Source organism: Megalopta genalis, chromosome 1 (genome assembly GCF_051020955.1).
Source record: "Megalopta genalis isolate 19385.01 chromosome 1, iyMegGena1_principal, whole genome shotgun sequence".
Lineage (NCBI taxonomy): Eukaryota > Metazoa > Arthropoda > Insecta > Hymenoptera > Halictidae > Megalopta > Megalopta genalis.
This window is the reverse complement of record NC_135013.1, coordinates 2079201-2094961: the sequence shown is the minus strand read 5'-3', so window position 1 is coordinate 2094961 and position 15761 is coordinate 2079201. Positions and strand designations below refer to the sequence as shown.

Below are 15761 nucleotides of genomic sequence, written 5' to 3'. Positions count from 1 at the left end.
CCGACTTCAGGGAGTCGAGACCGTGCGATGATTTTTAGAAAAGTAGAAGCAATTAAAAATAATTATGTAGAACAATAATCGTAAAAAAGAGTAACTCTTTGATAGGTCATATGTCATATTATTAAAAGTCTCCAGCCTCTCGCGAAAGTCCCTAGTCGCCTCGAAGAAGTTTTATGGATATTTCTCGAAAAGAATAAGTGAGCAATTAAAACTAATTGATGATCGATTATGGATAATTGAAGAGCAATTTTTTTGACGTTTCATCGATATCGGTTGATATGGTGGAGCTAGCTTCACACGGGTTTGAACTTCTACTTCTGACACACACATATGTATTCCGTGCTTTGGTTAAATCTGTCAATGTGCCCGCGAAAAACAGCTGGTATTCGTAGCCACCTAGCGTCGAAACCGTAAAGCATGTTCACAGTTAGGAAATATGGCGTAAAGTGAATGTTGCGCATTTTGTGATTTCGGTAAGGAATCGGATCTTGCTGTTGACTTTGTTTCCAACGTTGTACGTGAAGGAATGTTAGTTAGGTGTCACAGAATAAAGAAAACGTGCGGGAATCTTGTGTTTCCGAGCGAATTATTTAAATACAAATGATTCCGAGGCATATAAACTGTGACGCAGCATGTACTCGACCAGCCATTTCATAAGACCTTCGGATATGTTCGTTCTTGTTAGTGTCGGGATAACAAACTGGTATTGTATCAATTCGATGTTTGGGTTTCTATTAATCCGCTAAACATCACCGATGAATTCTGTATCCCGTACCGGACGATGTTTTGCTGATCAATACGGAAACAAAAAGGAACGTTCGTCCTCTAACTCGCTTCCATTGGCACGAGAGTGCATTTCGATCTTCTCTATGTTATATCCGCAATTTTTGTTCGTCTACGTCTTGTTGCTTTTTCATCGCATAAATATTTTGAATCGCGAGTTACACGTTCTCCGTTGTCGGCTCCTACAACAACCGGCAAGAATCGAGTGAGAAGAATCTAAGCTGTGCTCATGTTTTTTGTGGACTCCTTGTTCTGTGATTTTTGTTTTTAGTATATGTTGTTTTTATCTTTAGAACCTCCGCTAAACACGATATTTAAGGTGTTTCGTTCGCGTGTATCGCCCACGTTTCTGTTTTTAACCGTCCGCCACCGGAACGGGTCAGGCCTGGAGATACATAGATCACCCAGTGTACAATAATATAAAGTCAATTTCGGAACCTAAATTAGTGCTCCAGTTTTAATACCGCGCTAAGGCATTGTGAATGGGTCAGGAAGACCCGGCACTGTCGGACTTCTTTTAGCGCACTACGGCAGCCGATGGTTAAAAGTTCCTGACTCATTTGTTTATTAATTGTTCCTTTCGTTCGGACGAAAGAAAATTTAAAAAAAAAAATGAAAGATTATTCTTTGTTTCGCACTTGCAACGAGTATCCATAGAAATTAAAGACATGATACTAATCGTTCATCTGAAAGATCGTTTGATTAAAGACATAGGTGGTGAAATATAATTCTGTTACCATGCAATAACGTCGTTAGTTGAAAAAAAAATGTTAGTCTTATAACTAGAGATTCTTTCAGTTTTGTGGACCTGACATAATAACCTTGCAATCACTTTCAATCTTTTAGACTGAAAAATATCAGTTGGCACACACACAGACTGGATTCTATAACTTATTCTGACAAAAAGCATATTTTCTATAAAACAGGACTGTTAGGTAAGTTTCGTATGTATAAGATAATAACTATAGCAATAACAGTTTGAGAGAAATAGATTGTTTATGCTTGATTCGAGTTAAATGTTTCAATCTTCTAATTAATTGTTCTGAAGTTCTTAATATAATTTTGTTAATAAATAATTCAAACGTAAACGTATTTTATTTTCGATTTAGTAACACAGGAACATGTTCAATTACATTACGGATTAATGCAACCGCATTCTATTTCTTGCCTATTATTAGATGATAAATAGATAAAAAAATAAGTCACATTTTTGTAAGGTGATCGTAGACTTTCAATTATTTGGCAATCTCTTTCTCAGAGAGTGAGAAAGAAAAGAGAAAAGGAGGGGAGAATTCTGATCTCGGAGAAGAGAGCCATTTTCCAAGTCTTCGTTTAGACATTCTAAATATAACTGGAGGCTCTATAGGCTTTACTTACTGTGTCATACTGTGCAGAGTATTATCTCACTGTGTTGCATAGATTTCACTCGTTTTCCACCTTTAGCATGGCTTGATGCCAATTTTATTTGTCTGAAAATTACTAATAAATTTCTGTTACTTATTTCTAAATAATAAATAACATATTTCAAAGTGATTTCGCCTTTATTCTCTAATAATACATAGGGTAATATTTATTGGTGTTACAGCTCAATGAAATATTTATATATAATACTAAACTAACGCTTCAGATATAATGTTCATGCAGCATATATGTACATATATAATTGGTAACCACGAAAAAGAATCCATTGTACCAAATTGTGCGTCTTTGTTACCAGCAAACTATAAATTGCAAAGGAATATGGTGATCAGTTTTAAGCTTCTTGCAGACTAAACATAGTAGAAAGAATAAAATTTAAGACATAAAATTTCTTTGTAAATTATAGTAATAATGTCACTTCGCATTGACTTAGAACAATATGTCTATTGATTGAGAAGAGGATTATAGCAAGAGAAAATAAATAATTGATTTGTTTTTATTTACCTTGTACTAATACTTAAATATTCGACTCAGGCTAGAAGGCAGAAGCTGTCAGTGATGTACATTAGACTATGTTACAAATAATAAACTTCTTTATCATTGATGCATATAAAGCATTACTTTAATTTAAGTATTCATTGAATTATATCATAATTATCGACTTACTTTATTTACAGATCATGGATTCTATAATTAATTCTTGTCCAATTTATATATCTAATGTGATGGACAAGTCTCATCTAGTGGATCAGAAATTGTCATATCCCCTAAATTCAACAACCAGTGTTAAAAATCTGTACGATTACATCGAAAAGAACTATCAAATACAGGCTGATAACTTTAAGCTTGTCCTGGATGCAAGTGGGAAACTGGTTAATATTTATACTTATTTTATTATCCTGTTTGAATGTACACTCATCCGAATTAATTTAATATTATCTTACTATCATTAGATCGACTTATCTGAAATGAAAAATAAAATTATGTCTGAAATTGATGTAAGTTTCTCAGAAAATGAAGACAATAAATATAGACTCTTCGTTGTGAGGCCAACAGACACTTTGACGATGGATATCTTTCATCCAAGATACGATATACCTTCTGTTATATATACTACACGTCCTGCTCTGTCAGAACGTATTGAGCAGGAACCTCTTCATCAGGAATCTCTTCATCATTCATTAGTATTGGAAGAAGATAATAATGTTGATTTTATAAGTTCTATTAAACCTGAAACAGGTATGGAATCAAAACTCATTACAGCACTGCTATTTTCTTAGAACATATTTTCTATTAATATTTTTGTTTGACTCCTACTTTAACATTTTATTATTTCAGGTTATGTCGGTTTGGTAAACCAAGCAATGACATGTTATTTAAATAGTTTACTCCAAGCATTGTACATGACCCCAGAATTTCGAAATGCACTGTACAATTGGGAATACACGGGTGGATCAGAAAAAGATGAAACTACCAGTATTCCATATCAGTTGCAAAAATTATTCTTAAACTTACAGGTATTGATATTATAAGTAGTTAATCATAATTTTTGGTATGATTCGATTTCGACAAGTCCCATAATGAGGACATATATATATATATTTGCAGACATCATCAAGATCGGCTGTGGAAACTACGGCGTTAACAAAAAGCTTTGGTTGGGATTCCACAGAAGCCTGGCAGCAACATGACATTCAAGAACTTTGTAGGGTAATGTTTGATGCGTTAGAACAGAAATTTATAAACACGGAACAAGCCGATTTAATCAACAGGTTTTACGAAGGTACAAATCAGAGTTATTATAACCATTAAAAAAATATTTGTCATCTGATTTTTATGTTAATAGGAACGATGATCGATTATGTTAAGTGTCTAGAATGTGGAACTGAAAAGTCTAGGGAAGATACTTTTCTTGATATACCGTTGCCAGTAAGACCATTTGGTAGGAATGTAGCATACAATAGCGTGGTATGTTTATAACCCTACATTTCAAGAAACACAAACTACGTGTTGAGTGTAATAAAAAGCGGATATATGCATTAAATGTATAAAAAAAATTATTTTTAATAGGAAGAAGCCTTAAGAGCATTTGTACAGCATGAGACATTAGAAGGAAGCAACCAGTATCATTGTGAAAAGTGTAATAAAAAATGTGATGCACACAAAGGTTTAAAATTCATAAAATTTCCATATCTTTTGACGTTGCATCTTAAACGATTTGATTTCGATTTCAACACTTTTCGCAGAGTTAAACTCAATGACAAGTAAGCGTGCATGAACTAACATTCCGTATATACATTTCTTATAAGCTTCGTATTTTCATATTTAATTTTATAATATCAGAGTCACTTTCCCAAATATATTGAACTTAAATCGATTCATATCGTCTACGACAAATGAAGAATCTTCGATTAATGAGAAGAACACGAATTTAGTGAAATGTGATGACAGCTCAACAACAGATAGTGGAACTCTAGATGATGATTACACTCCATGTGAAAATAGTCTTTCCAATAGCAGTCATTCAAAAAATAATGATCCAGACGACGACGACGAAGGTATGATGATTTCGTAAGGTAACGAAGATGCAAGGAAATTAATTAAAATAGTTCATTTAATTCAGGAGTAGACGTCCTAAGTAATGGTCCATCAACGTCAAATTGTATTGAACATAATTATGAAAACGACAAAAATCGTGATAATAACACTTCGGAAGGCCGTTATAATTATGAATTGTTTTCAATTATGATACACAGCGGCAGTGCTTGCGGTGGTCATTATTATGCTTACATAAAAGACTTCAGAACACAAGAATGGCTGTGCTTTAACGATCAAAGTGTTACTCAGGTATGAACATACGTGTTTATATCAATGATAATAATATATAACGAGTAGTAAATCTTGATTTACTTTTACATCGTATAGTAGCGCTAAAATTATGAGTTCAATTGTAGATAACAAATGATGATATTCAAAAAACGTATGGCGGTGGCCCAATTCAGTATAGGTCATACCATACTGCATCGTGTAGTAGTACTAACGCATACATGCTTATGTATAGACAAATTGATCCTGCTCGTAACGTTTTGCCTATGCAAGTGCAAGATTTTCCATGCCATATACAGGTAATATATGAAATCGTAACAATTTTATTACATTTCTATCTGCACTCCTTCCCTTGAATTGAAATTTTATTTTACCAAATTCTTTTAGAAATTATTGAAGAAAATGAAGGAAAACGAGGGCTACGATAGAAGAGAAAGGTGGTGTCTTCCTTATGACAAGAAGGACATCAATACGATGACTCGGAGGGTTTACAGGGAAATGATAGAGACGCATCTAAAAAAGAAGTTATCTTCAGAGGATAGTCAAATTCGTACTCAACCAAATGACGACGTCTCATTCCTAAAACGAAGATCTTCGATTCAAGTACTAGTTGGTTGTTCATATCCTTCCAAAATGCAGTGGTTCATGATAGATCTTTTCCGCGACATTACTTGGGACGGAGCTACAAAACTCTGTTGGCAGATGTTTAACTTGGAATGGAAAGTAAATCTCGAACAGTGTCGTTTGGTTCGTTACGATCCCCTCAAGCATCGGGTTTTGTGTCGCTACGAGGGGATGGAGCGAAGAACTTTCGAAAGTGTTTGGCGAAGAGAAGCGTACACTTTGCTTTTAGAAATACGAGACGAGAATGAAGAGTCTTCGGAGAATGAACAGGACGGTATGTAGATTATTATTGCTATCGCGCACTCTCTCTTGATTCTACGTTAAATCCATTTTTTTGTTCTGTTCTCAATATACAGTGATCACGTCAAAAGTATATGTCCTTGATGTCGCTGAAAAGAAGGTCACGGAAGGTCCATTGAAACTGCGAGCCTTGCGTTCTCAACCAATTAAAGAATATAAAAAAATGCTAGCAATTTTATTCGGTATGAAACCTAGTAAAATGGCAGTGATGCTGGGCGAACCGGGAAAGCAGTTAACATTGATGGATGATGATGAATGTAGTTTATTGAGTAGCACCAGCCTTTCCGACGACACTGATGTGTTTGTGACGACCATGTATAACGACGAATGGATGTCATTGATTGAGGCAGCAACTGCGGCAGACATTATATCGAGTTACACGAATCACAAAAATATCCTCACGTTCCGGTTGAAACTTCCTGATCCGAGTAAAAGTAGTGAAATAAATGAACGTAAGTGTTGCATTATTTTGGAACTTTACGATGTATTATATGATACAATTGAATCGCAGGTTATTGGAAAGAATGGAATAATTCGACGTTAGGCGAAAGATGTAAAGATACAGAGAAATCCAGCGCTGATAGTCCATCCAAAGGAAGTAGTAGCGACTCGAATCATATCGGTACTCCTAAGAGTAATGAGATTCTAAAAATAGGAAAGAGTAACGAGGATGTATCGGTAAAGAACGCGAGTCCACAGTTAGGGGAAAACGAGAAATGGAACACGCCGGAACAGAGTAATAGCGAGGACAGCAGCCTCAGCGATAGTGATAAAACATTGGTCGGAGATGCTCTCGAATTTGACGATTTTAATGATCCGTACATGCAGTTGAAAGATTTAATTCACCGTCCATCCAATACGATTGCCGAGACTGATGATAAAGAATATTACTTTAAAACTACATCCTACGAGGAGGATGGCAATCAATGTATGAAGTAACATTTCTTAGAAGTAATTTATCTGTAACTAGCATATTTAGGCAAATAGCATTTCTATATACGTAGATCACGAAAACGATATCATGCTTGATTCGACACTTTTTATTGCAGTTCTCAAAGTAGAAGTATCCAGAATGATGAATTACGGTATGCTTAAGAAAAAATTGGCGCCATATATCGGTGTACCAATAGATTGTTTTAGAATTTCCTACAAGTTTGAAGATATCGAGGATTATGCGTACTACAAACTTCAAGAGAACATCTTGGAGTATAAAGAAGATGATTATTTCACAGTGAAAGTTGGGCGTTTCTTTGATTTTAGAATAAAAATATATCAGTTGCATCCTGAAACGGATAACGTAAGTTCCTGGATCGATGCAGTATTTATAAACAGTTCCTTCGGTATTCTTGATATTATTGACGCATCCGTTTTCTCATATTTTACGCAGTTTTTCAAGTTTCTGGGTGCTTGGATCTTATCTAGAGACATAACTGTCGGCGAGGCGAAGAAAGCCATCTTAGAGAATATTAAGGATGCACATGATATAGAGATACCATTGAAGAGATGTCGACTAAGGGAGAAACACCTAACGCGAGCGACTAAAGTATATTTGGATGATCAGAAACTTGATGATATGCAATTGCATTCGAAATCCGAATTTGTCATACAAAAGTTACCTGATGAGGATCCTGTTACCAACAGCAATCAAATTATAGTGCGTGTTGGGAACGTGGACCGCTTACACGAAGTTTGTCAGGAGATTGTTATGGATGAGAAGTCTATAGCAGAAATGAGGAAAAAGGTGAGCGAACTGCATAATTCAAATATTCCCTTCATGACTGTGTACGCTGTGGACACATACAATTTTGTAACTATTTTATGTTTTCACTTAGCTGTCTGTGGTGGCGTTTATACCTGAAGAATATATAGAGATAGCAAAAGCAGATGATGAAATGTCACTAATGTTCATACCCCTCGATTTGGAGAGGAAGTTAACATGGCATGGGCAAGATTCAGATGTTGAGTTCGATATTAATAATGGTTCTCTATTTTTATATAGGTACGTAGAACGTATAAAGGGAAGTTACAGCTGACGAAATAAATTCAATGTCGTTTCCTCTTTTGTTTCGTCAGGGATAGCAGGTACAAAAAGGAACTATCCAAAATAAAGAGTCAGTTCGACAAAGAAGAAGAGAGATCGTTTACGCGATCAAGACGCCGACAAGAGAGATCGCTTAAGATACACTTGACCAGCACCGAATGATCGTCCATTGAACATACATCTTCTGATAAATGACTGTTAAATATTAGGTTGTAACATAAATTCGTTCCGTTTTTTCCGCCCTAAGAACACTAAAGAAGGCAGGACGAATACTTGTTATAACCCAATAATAGACACGTGTGGGAACATGAAGTCAAGTATTCAAAAATCACCAAATATTCTGTGCTTCGGTAAATCTTCGGCATTTCAAAGCTTTTGCGCTCTTAAAGAAGTCGGCCGTTCCTCAAATTGATAGAAATCTTGAAATTTCTCGGGTTTTTGAAACACCAGAGATTTGAAATTTCAATTAGCACGACTGGTCATGAAGTTTCTTAAAAATCTGTATAGACGTTAAAACTGTCGATTATCTACGGATTATCGAGTTATTTTACCATCTATGAAATCCTACTAAAGAGCACAAATATTAACGAAGATCATGAGAGCGTAGGATAGTAGCAAATAAGGAAAAACTTGGAAAAGAAATCAAGTTGCTTGGTGATAATCCGAATTTAAACTATGGATTTCTTACAATTTACAGTAGTGGTTCCATAATAGCAAGGTTTTCTTTTCTGGCTCTATATATATTGTAACCCGTTTCTGTTGAGTTCATTACAGTTATGGAGCGATTACTGTACATGCGTATGTAGCTGATAAACATTTGGAGTTTCTGCATCAACATTTTCATAAAATCCCGGACGCAAATCTCCCCTTAATCATAGATAATAATTTCAAAACTTTCGTACACGTGCATGAAACTATGTCAAACGAATTCTCCCAAAGCTGAAAGATTTTTAATATCCGAACACAGCACAGAGTATATCTATTTGTTGAAAGACATTTATCTGACACAATACATAATCGTTTTAATGCCAGTGTAGGTTAAATAGCATTCATACGACATATTTCTCAGTTATAAGTCTTTTTGCCCGCTCTACAATTTAATCTGGTAGTAGTAACGGTTAGATAAGTTGTAAACTAATTCATTGATTCTTATGTACTATGCGACGTGTCACGCGTTTTCTTTTTTTGTTTGTAAAAATGTAACAGTATCAACCCGATATGATTAATAATTTTTTTAAGGATTTTTAACTTGTTACTACTATTGAATTAAATAGAAATTCTTCCATGTGATTATTAAAATCCATTCTGGCTAGGCATGTATCCTGCAGTACGTTTTAATTTATTTAATTATGTATGTTTATTCATTCATCACGTGTTATCGGGTACAAAGAAATCTGTACCACTTGGAAAACCAAAAAATACGTTTAGCCACGGCATTGTTGTTGTTTCCTACAAATTAAATTTTCAATACAATGAGAAAGATTCTTCAAGAAAGTCCACCAAATTTACATTTGTATGATAGATCAGTTGCTTGTAAATAATAAAACTTGTGAATCGAACGTCAATATCTTTCTTCGTATCAACATCACCATACATCGTGAGCAGAGAGTATGATGCTAGGTTCTGTATCTTCTATTGTGATACAATGCACTGCATGCATGTAGGGCACCACTATCCTTTCGCGCATTTATCAACATTTTCGTTCGATATTTTTGTTTTCTTTGCTAATTCCATCGTTAGAAACTTTGGTGCAGAAAGGTGTTGCCGATCCTTGTCATTAATAATTGGTTGTCCGTTAGTTCTGTGCAATTAATTTGCGTTTGAATTGAGATCGAATAATAATAATGGATGGGGACACAAAAGTGTCCATTTAAATCAAAAGTGAAATTTTTGAAATGTCTATTATCCACAATATAATATCAGTTTGTACGGTGATTTACAATGTTCTTTGATTTTTTAATATAGCTGTAATTTATATTGTATATTTTTCTTTCACTCAGAAGAATTAATAATTTTTCTCATCGACGATTTAATTGCACATTATAAAACTCAATTGATGACTGACGAAAGTCGTAATTTCACCTGTTTTATATTATGTAAAAATTTTCTACGAAATTACAAAACACGGTAATCTATATATGATTACAGTTTATAATACGTGTACACCTGAATTGTTTGCTTGTGATTATGAACATTGTTAATGTAAATTTGAAAATGTAGCAGAAAAGTGGAGAATATAGTGTTTAATGCTTTTCTTCATTTTTTTCTTTGTTTGCAACCAATATTATTTCTAATATTTGAAGCTGAACCCTAAGTATTGTTTAACAATTGTTCTCATAATTACTAAGCAGAGTAACATTTGGAATTGTGTTCATTAAGTAAAATAGTAGGTATGCGCAAATAGTAAGTAAAATATAGTGGAATAGTATTGTTTATTCATTTTGTATGATTGTTACAGAATATCTTAAATTATTTTTTATTCGAATGTTCAATTTTATTAACTTCTGCTATGGGTGCTGATATACCCGGAATAGTTGTCCATCGTTTTACTAGATTATAATGTACTCTTCAATTCATTGTAAATATTCATTGCACATTATATTATCGTATTTAAACATTAAAATATTTGTGCATACCTACATAAGTAATAAACTTAAATAGTTACTACAGCTCATAATTTTGGTCCCTTTTGCGAATGCCTTAAGATCGAGATTGTAACACAAATATAGCTCGTTATAAGAACAAATGTATATCTATTTGAAATTATGTTTACTACAAAAAATGGTCATGAATTATATCGTACAATCTACTTTGAATTAAATTATGTTTATTATCATTATTATTTGGATACTATTTTTTTTCTAACTTTTCTTTAACGAGATTGTTATACCAGCGTGATCAACGTAAAATGGTTTAAGTAAAAGTTACATTAAGCTAGAGGTTTTTCGAATAGAAGATTTTTATTCATATATTAAATGATTTAACGAACTGTAGTCATTTTAGAGATAATAAAACACAAATTTATATTTTCGTACCTATTGGGAAAGATGAAAAATATAAATTTAATAATCAGTCTGTGGTGTTTCTTTTATTGACTTGTGATATTATTACAAATTTAGTGAACGAAATATACAATTATTGCCCGTCTTTTCGTATTCGTTCTCAATCAATTATTTCGTATGATTTAAAAATAAGTATTTTAAATGCAAGTTACATTGATTTGAAAATTTGAATATAACAAACTTAGCGCCGTTCTATTCTATAGATTATAGATAGATGACTCACTCTGCCGGTAAAGAAATTGATATCTATGCGATAGATTTATATTCGCGAACTTAATCTGTAATAGCACAGAACACTGCTAAATGTATCTTCGTACGATCTATAATGTTTTCGACAATGTTAAATCGTTCTTGTGTTCATCATTGATCACATGATTTCTAACGTACATATGATGATGACAGATGTGTGCGTGTGTGTGTGTTTATCAGTTTATCGTCGTTTCGAACATGGCCGCGGTGGAGTACGAATCAAAAGACGACGGTTCGGCGGACTTGTCGAAAACGCCGGTGTTTTCGGACGAAACTGTGAAAACGATCGAGGAACATGAATCGTTGGGAACACCGTTGCAAACTTCGTGGACTTTCTGGTTGGATAAGTAAGAACGTGTATCCACATCTCGCTGCGTAATATTTCGAAGTTGGAGCGCTGTTTCTTTCATATCTATCGGTTTTTATTTCTTTGTATTACTTTTTGCAAAACGTCACTGATATCTGTCTTCGGATATCGTTGTGTTATCGTAAATAACGAAAAAATCGCATAAAATGTACAACATTCTTTGTTCATAGTGTGTATGTACAGATGAAAAAATTTGTAAAATTAACAGAGCTGTGTCTGGCACAACTGTCGAAGAATATAAACAAAATTTAACGAAGATTTATACTGTGAATACAGTGCAGAGTTTTTGGGCAGTCTTCAATAATATACCAAATGTTAACTCCATGCAGGTTTGTAGATTATTTCTTTCATATTGCTCATAAGTTGACAAATTATGTACTAGTCCAATATTTCATAATTAATAGTTAATTTTTATGGTATCTTTAGTATTCATTGTTATGATCTAACACATAATTTTATAGAAAAAAAAATCAGTATATGAATTTATTTTATACTTTGGTATTTGTAAGTTAAGGAATAATAGATTAATTGTTCAAACGTTTGATATTTCGGTTTACATGTTGCTTTAATTCCAGGTAAAATATAGTTACCATTTGATGAGAGACGAAAGATATCCGTTATGGGAGGAACCGGTTAATCAGCACGGTGGAACATGGAGAATAAAGTGCCATAAATCTGATACTGTATGTATTAGAACTTTCGTTTATAGTTGTTACAAACATTGTAGCGAACATCATTTTAGGAAAAGATTTGGAAGGAAATGGTTCTCGCAGCTATCGGAGAACAGTTTGCGGACTGTATGGCTGAAGATGATGAAGTCTGCGGAGTAACTGTGTCCATCAGAGACAAAGATGATACGGTTCAAGTAATTTTTTAATCATCTAATAATGTAATATAGTTAATTTAAGTTTGTACACATCAATATTTACTAAATTAATCATACCCTTGTTTAGATATGGAATATGAACGCAGCTTCAGCATCAAGAGCAACTATATTAAAAAAAGTGTATTCTTTGTTACCTAATGTGAACTTCTCAGACTTTTATAAACGTAAGCTTCAGTCTACCATTTTATGTTACCGACATGTCGAAGGAGATTATAAAAGCCTTTAAATTAATTCACAGCTCATCAGTCGCATCACGCTTATGGCCGTCGTTAAAAATACGTTGCTACTGCTGTACCATCGGTCAGGAACAAGCAACAAATATCATTCACACGGCGATTTTTACAAGAAGTATAAATTGTATCCATACTGCTCTATGAAGTTATACCAAATGGAATCGAACTACGAAAGATTTTAATTTGTTGATAATAATTTGTTTACTATAGAAGCCTAAAGATCGTTGATATTGTACCAATTTTAAAAACCGTCAAATATATTTTTATATTTACAATGTACGGACTATTCGTTTGTCTGCGTAATTTTAATTGTCGTCCATTCAAATTACAATGGAATTGTAAATTACTTCAGAATATTATTTAATAATTACTTTCCTACGGGACCATTTTGTATTGGCGAACACGGCGATTCGACTCGAAAAAAGATTCAAAATCATTATTCAATGCGGTTCATTACAAAGCTAAGTTTAACGGAAGGTTGTCGTATAAATTATTGAACGTCCTCCTAGAATGTTCTCAGTCTACCAAAGTAGTCTCGCATTATGGTCCATAAGAAATTCCGACAGATGTACAACATACGCGGCGTCTGGCGCCAGTCATTGCTCACCGTTTATTCGATTCGTCTTCGAATATCGTCTGTAAGATGTCTTTTACAACTACAACAGTCTTCAAATAAAAATAATGTGAAACCGGTCATATTGACCGGTATGACACGGCTTAGTGTCAATACTAATTGATAATTGTTTTAGAGATCCAGTTTACAACTGCGAGGACAACATTTTCTTTCGCATGCTTTGCATATTTTTCCTCTGGATACACATATACATATACATATATTCCAACACATATATACAGGGTGCCCCAAAAATGTCTCGCAATCCGGAAATGGCGGGTTCCTCGGATCATTTGAAGCAGCTTATTCCTTTACAAAAATTTTCTCCGAGGCACTGCTAACGAGTTATTAACGAAAAACAGTGACCAATAAGAATCGAGTACGGCTGACGCGAGGCGGCCCAGGCAACCAGCGCACGAAAACCAGTTCCGCTCATTGGCTCGGTCGCCTCGCGCCAGCCGAGCTCGCCTCTCATTGGCCACTATTTTTCGTTAATAACTCGTTAACGGTGCCTCGGAGAAAATTTTTGTAAAGGAAAAAGTTGCTTCAAATGGCCCGAGGAACACGCCACTTTCGGATTGCGAGACATTTTTGGGACACCCTGTATATATTCTAATACACAATGTACAATGTACATTCCAAGAAGGAACAGACGAGTAAAAGCGAACGGTAGTTGCTCTCAGTCTGCTTGGCCGTTGAACAAGGAGAACAGGACGAGGAGAACGATCATGAAGCATCATCATCTTTCACGCGCTTTCGAAAGCGGCGATTTGAATCCCTAATCTTATATGTATATCCATAAAACCGATTCGTGTGCCCGACTAAACGGCGCCGCCTTAACATTTTACGGCTTTTCGATATTCGTCAGATTGACGTCAACCGGCTGGTATACCGGACGATTACGGATGCATACTTGTAGCGGGCCACCATTAAACTAGTTTTAAATTGCATGTAAATTATTTCTCGCGGGTAGATACTTCATCGTTTGCGTCAACTTATATTCGCCGTTCGTTCCGGAGAAGGACAGAGAAAAAGGAACACGCGTGAACCGTGATCGCACGCCCCCGTGCTTTCTGTACGGAATTTCGGCCGTATAATACGATGTGTCTTCTTTACACGGAATTGTGTAACAGGCTTTCCCCACCATCGATTATATCGCGGACGTTGCCGGAATTTGCGCAACCGAATCCTGCCAATAATATATATTAATTATTACGCGCCTGCGAACTCGTTCAGGATTTCCATTGAAAATATTGCTGTGAAAACGTGCTTCGTGTTTCGCGTGCGTGGTTGCCGAGACACGTGCCTTCTCAAAATTCAGGTGTAATTTAACCAGCTATCGCTGATAAACAAAGAAATATTACAGGTTACTTTGAATTGTTAATGAAAAAAGATTAGACATACTAGACTGTATTTGCAGGTAATATTGCAAAATTCAAAACGAGCTTACATACTGTTCATATAAATTGAATTAAAGTGAATCAAATTAAATTAAATTAAATTAAATTAAACTAAATTGAATTTATTTGAATAAAATAAATTGAATTGAATTGAATTGAATTAAACTAAATTAAATCGAATTGAATTAAACTAAACTAAATTAAATTAAACTAAATTAAACTAAATTGAATTGAATTAAACTAAATTAAACTAAATTGAATTGAATTGATTTAAATAAAACTAAATTAAATTAAACTAAATTGAATTGAATTGGATTAAATTGGATTAAATTGAATTAAATTGAATTACATGGAATTACATGGAATTGAATTGAATTAAATGGAATTACATGAAATTAAATTGAATTAAATGGAATTAAATTGAATTAAATGTAATTAAATTGAATAAATTTGAATGGAATTGAATGGAATTGAATAAAATTGAGTAAAATCGAATAAAATTGAATGAAACTGAATGAAATCGAATTGATTCGAATAAGATAAATTAAATTGAATAGAACTGGTTTAAATCAAATAAATTAAATCAAACAGAATAAAATAAAACAAATAAAATATTTTTCGGAATCGTCTGAAGTTTCTCGAGTCGACGCCGAGCAGCGTGGCCAATTTCATTAGAAGTAGAATATCACCGTGTTTCAAGAATTTATTCAAGATTCGCAGATGTATTTACGGATCAAGCTCGCGCACGACGTCCTTGCGAGCAGCCTTGCGGGTGCGCATGCACATGGGTACCTATACGGTCAGGATTAATAAGGTTACGCTAATGGTGTCAGCAATCTCGAGAGACAACAGGATTAGAAATGCCTACAGTTTCGCATGCAGTTTCTCCCTGGCGTGACTCACCGTCCGTAATTACCTACGAATCGGTTCCAGCAAATCTAGAAAAAGGTACGAGGAC

The 15761-nt window shown here is 34.3% G+C and overlaps 2 protein-coding genes and 1 long non-coding RNA gene across 6 annotated transcripts; 2 read left to right on the top strand and 1 right to left on the bottom strand.

Moving 5' to 3' along the window:
* The first annotated feature begins 356 nt into the window (after positions 1–356).
* Usp47 (ubiquitin specific protease 47) lies at positions 357–10832 on the top strand. 4 transcript variants are annotated; one of them, XM_033472593.2, is made up of 18 exons: positions 357–473; positions 1630–1718; positions 2880–3074; positions 3156–3441; positions 3541–3719; positions 3811–3985; positions 4049–4170; positions 4273–4466; positions 4546–4760; positions 4826–5049; positions 5157–5327; positions 5416–5926; positions 6009–6404; positions 6464–6880; positions 7002–7249; positions 7340–7693; positions 7785–7951; positions 8026–10832. In XM_033472593.2, the coding sequence occupies exons 3-18, from the start codon at positions 2883–2885 to the stop codon at positions 8153–8155; spliced, it is 3981 nt and encodes a 1326-aa protein (XP_033328484.1). In that variant the 5' UTR covers positions 357–473; positions 1630–1718; positions 2880–2882; the 3' UTR covers positions 8156–10832. The 4 variants fall into 4 exon arrangements, with proteins under 4 accessions (XP_033328484.1, XP_033328486.1, XP_033328485.1 ...); XM_033472595.2 differs by lacking the exon at positions 357–473 and adding an exon at positions 480–680; XM_033472594.2 differs by lacking the exon at positions 357–473 and adding an exon at positions 480–703.
* LOC143258790 (uncharacterized) lies at positions 2306–2989 on the bottom strand. Its single transcript, XR_013032657.1, has 2 exons — positions 2707–2989; positions 2306–2504 (listed from the first exon to the last, which is right to left on the bottom strand). It is a non-coding gene; the product is annotated as an uncharacterized LOC143258790 (long non-coding RNA).
* A 648-nt stretch (positions 10833–11480) lies between the features above and the next one.
* Positions 11481–13069, top strand: LOC117221547 (eukaryotic translation initiation factor 4E type 3). The gene is made up of 6 exons (XM_033472584.2): positions 11481–11651; positions 11880–12000; positions 12247–12354; positions 12414–12536; positions 12625–12721; positions 12796–13069. Exons 1-6 carry the CDS (start codon positions 11503–11505, stop codon positions 12828–12830), a joined length of 633 nt encoding a protein of 210 aa, XP_033328475.2. The 5' UTR covers positions 11481–11502; the 3' UTR covers positions 12831–13069.
* The last annotated feature ends 2692 nt before the right edge of the window (positions 13070–15761 follow it).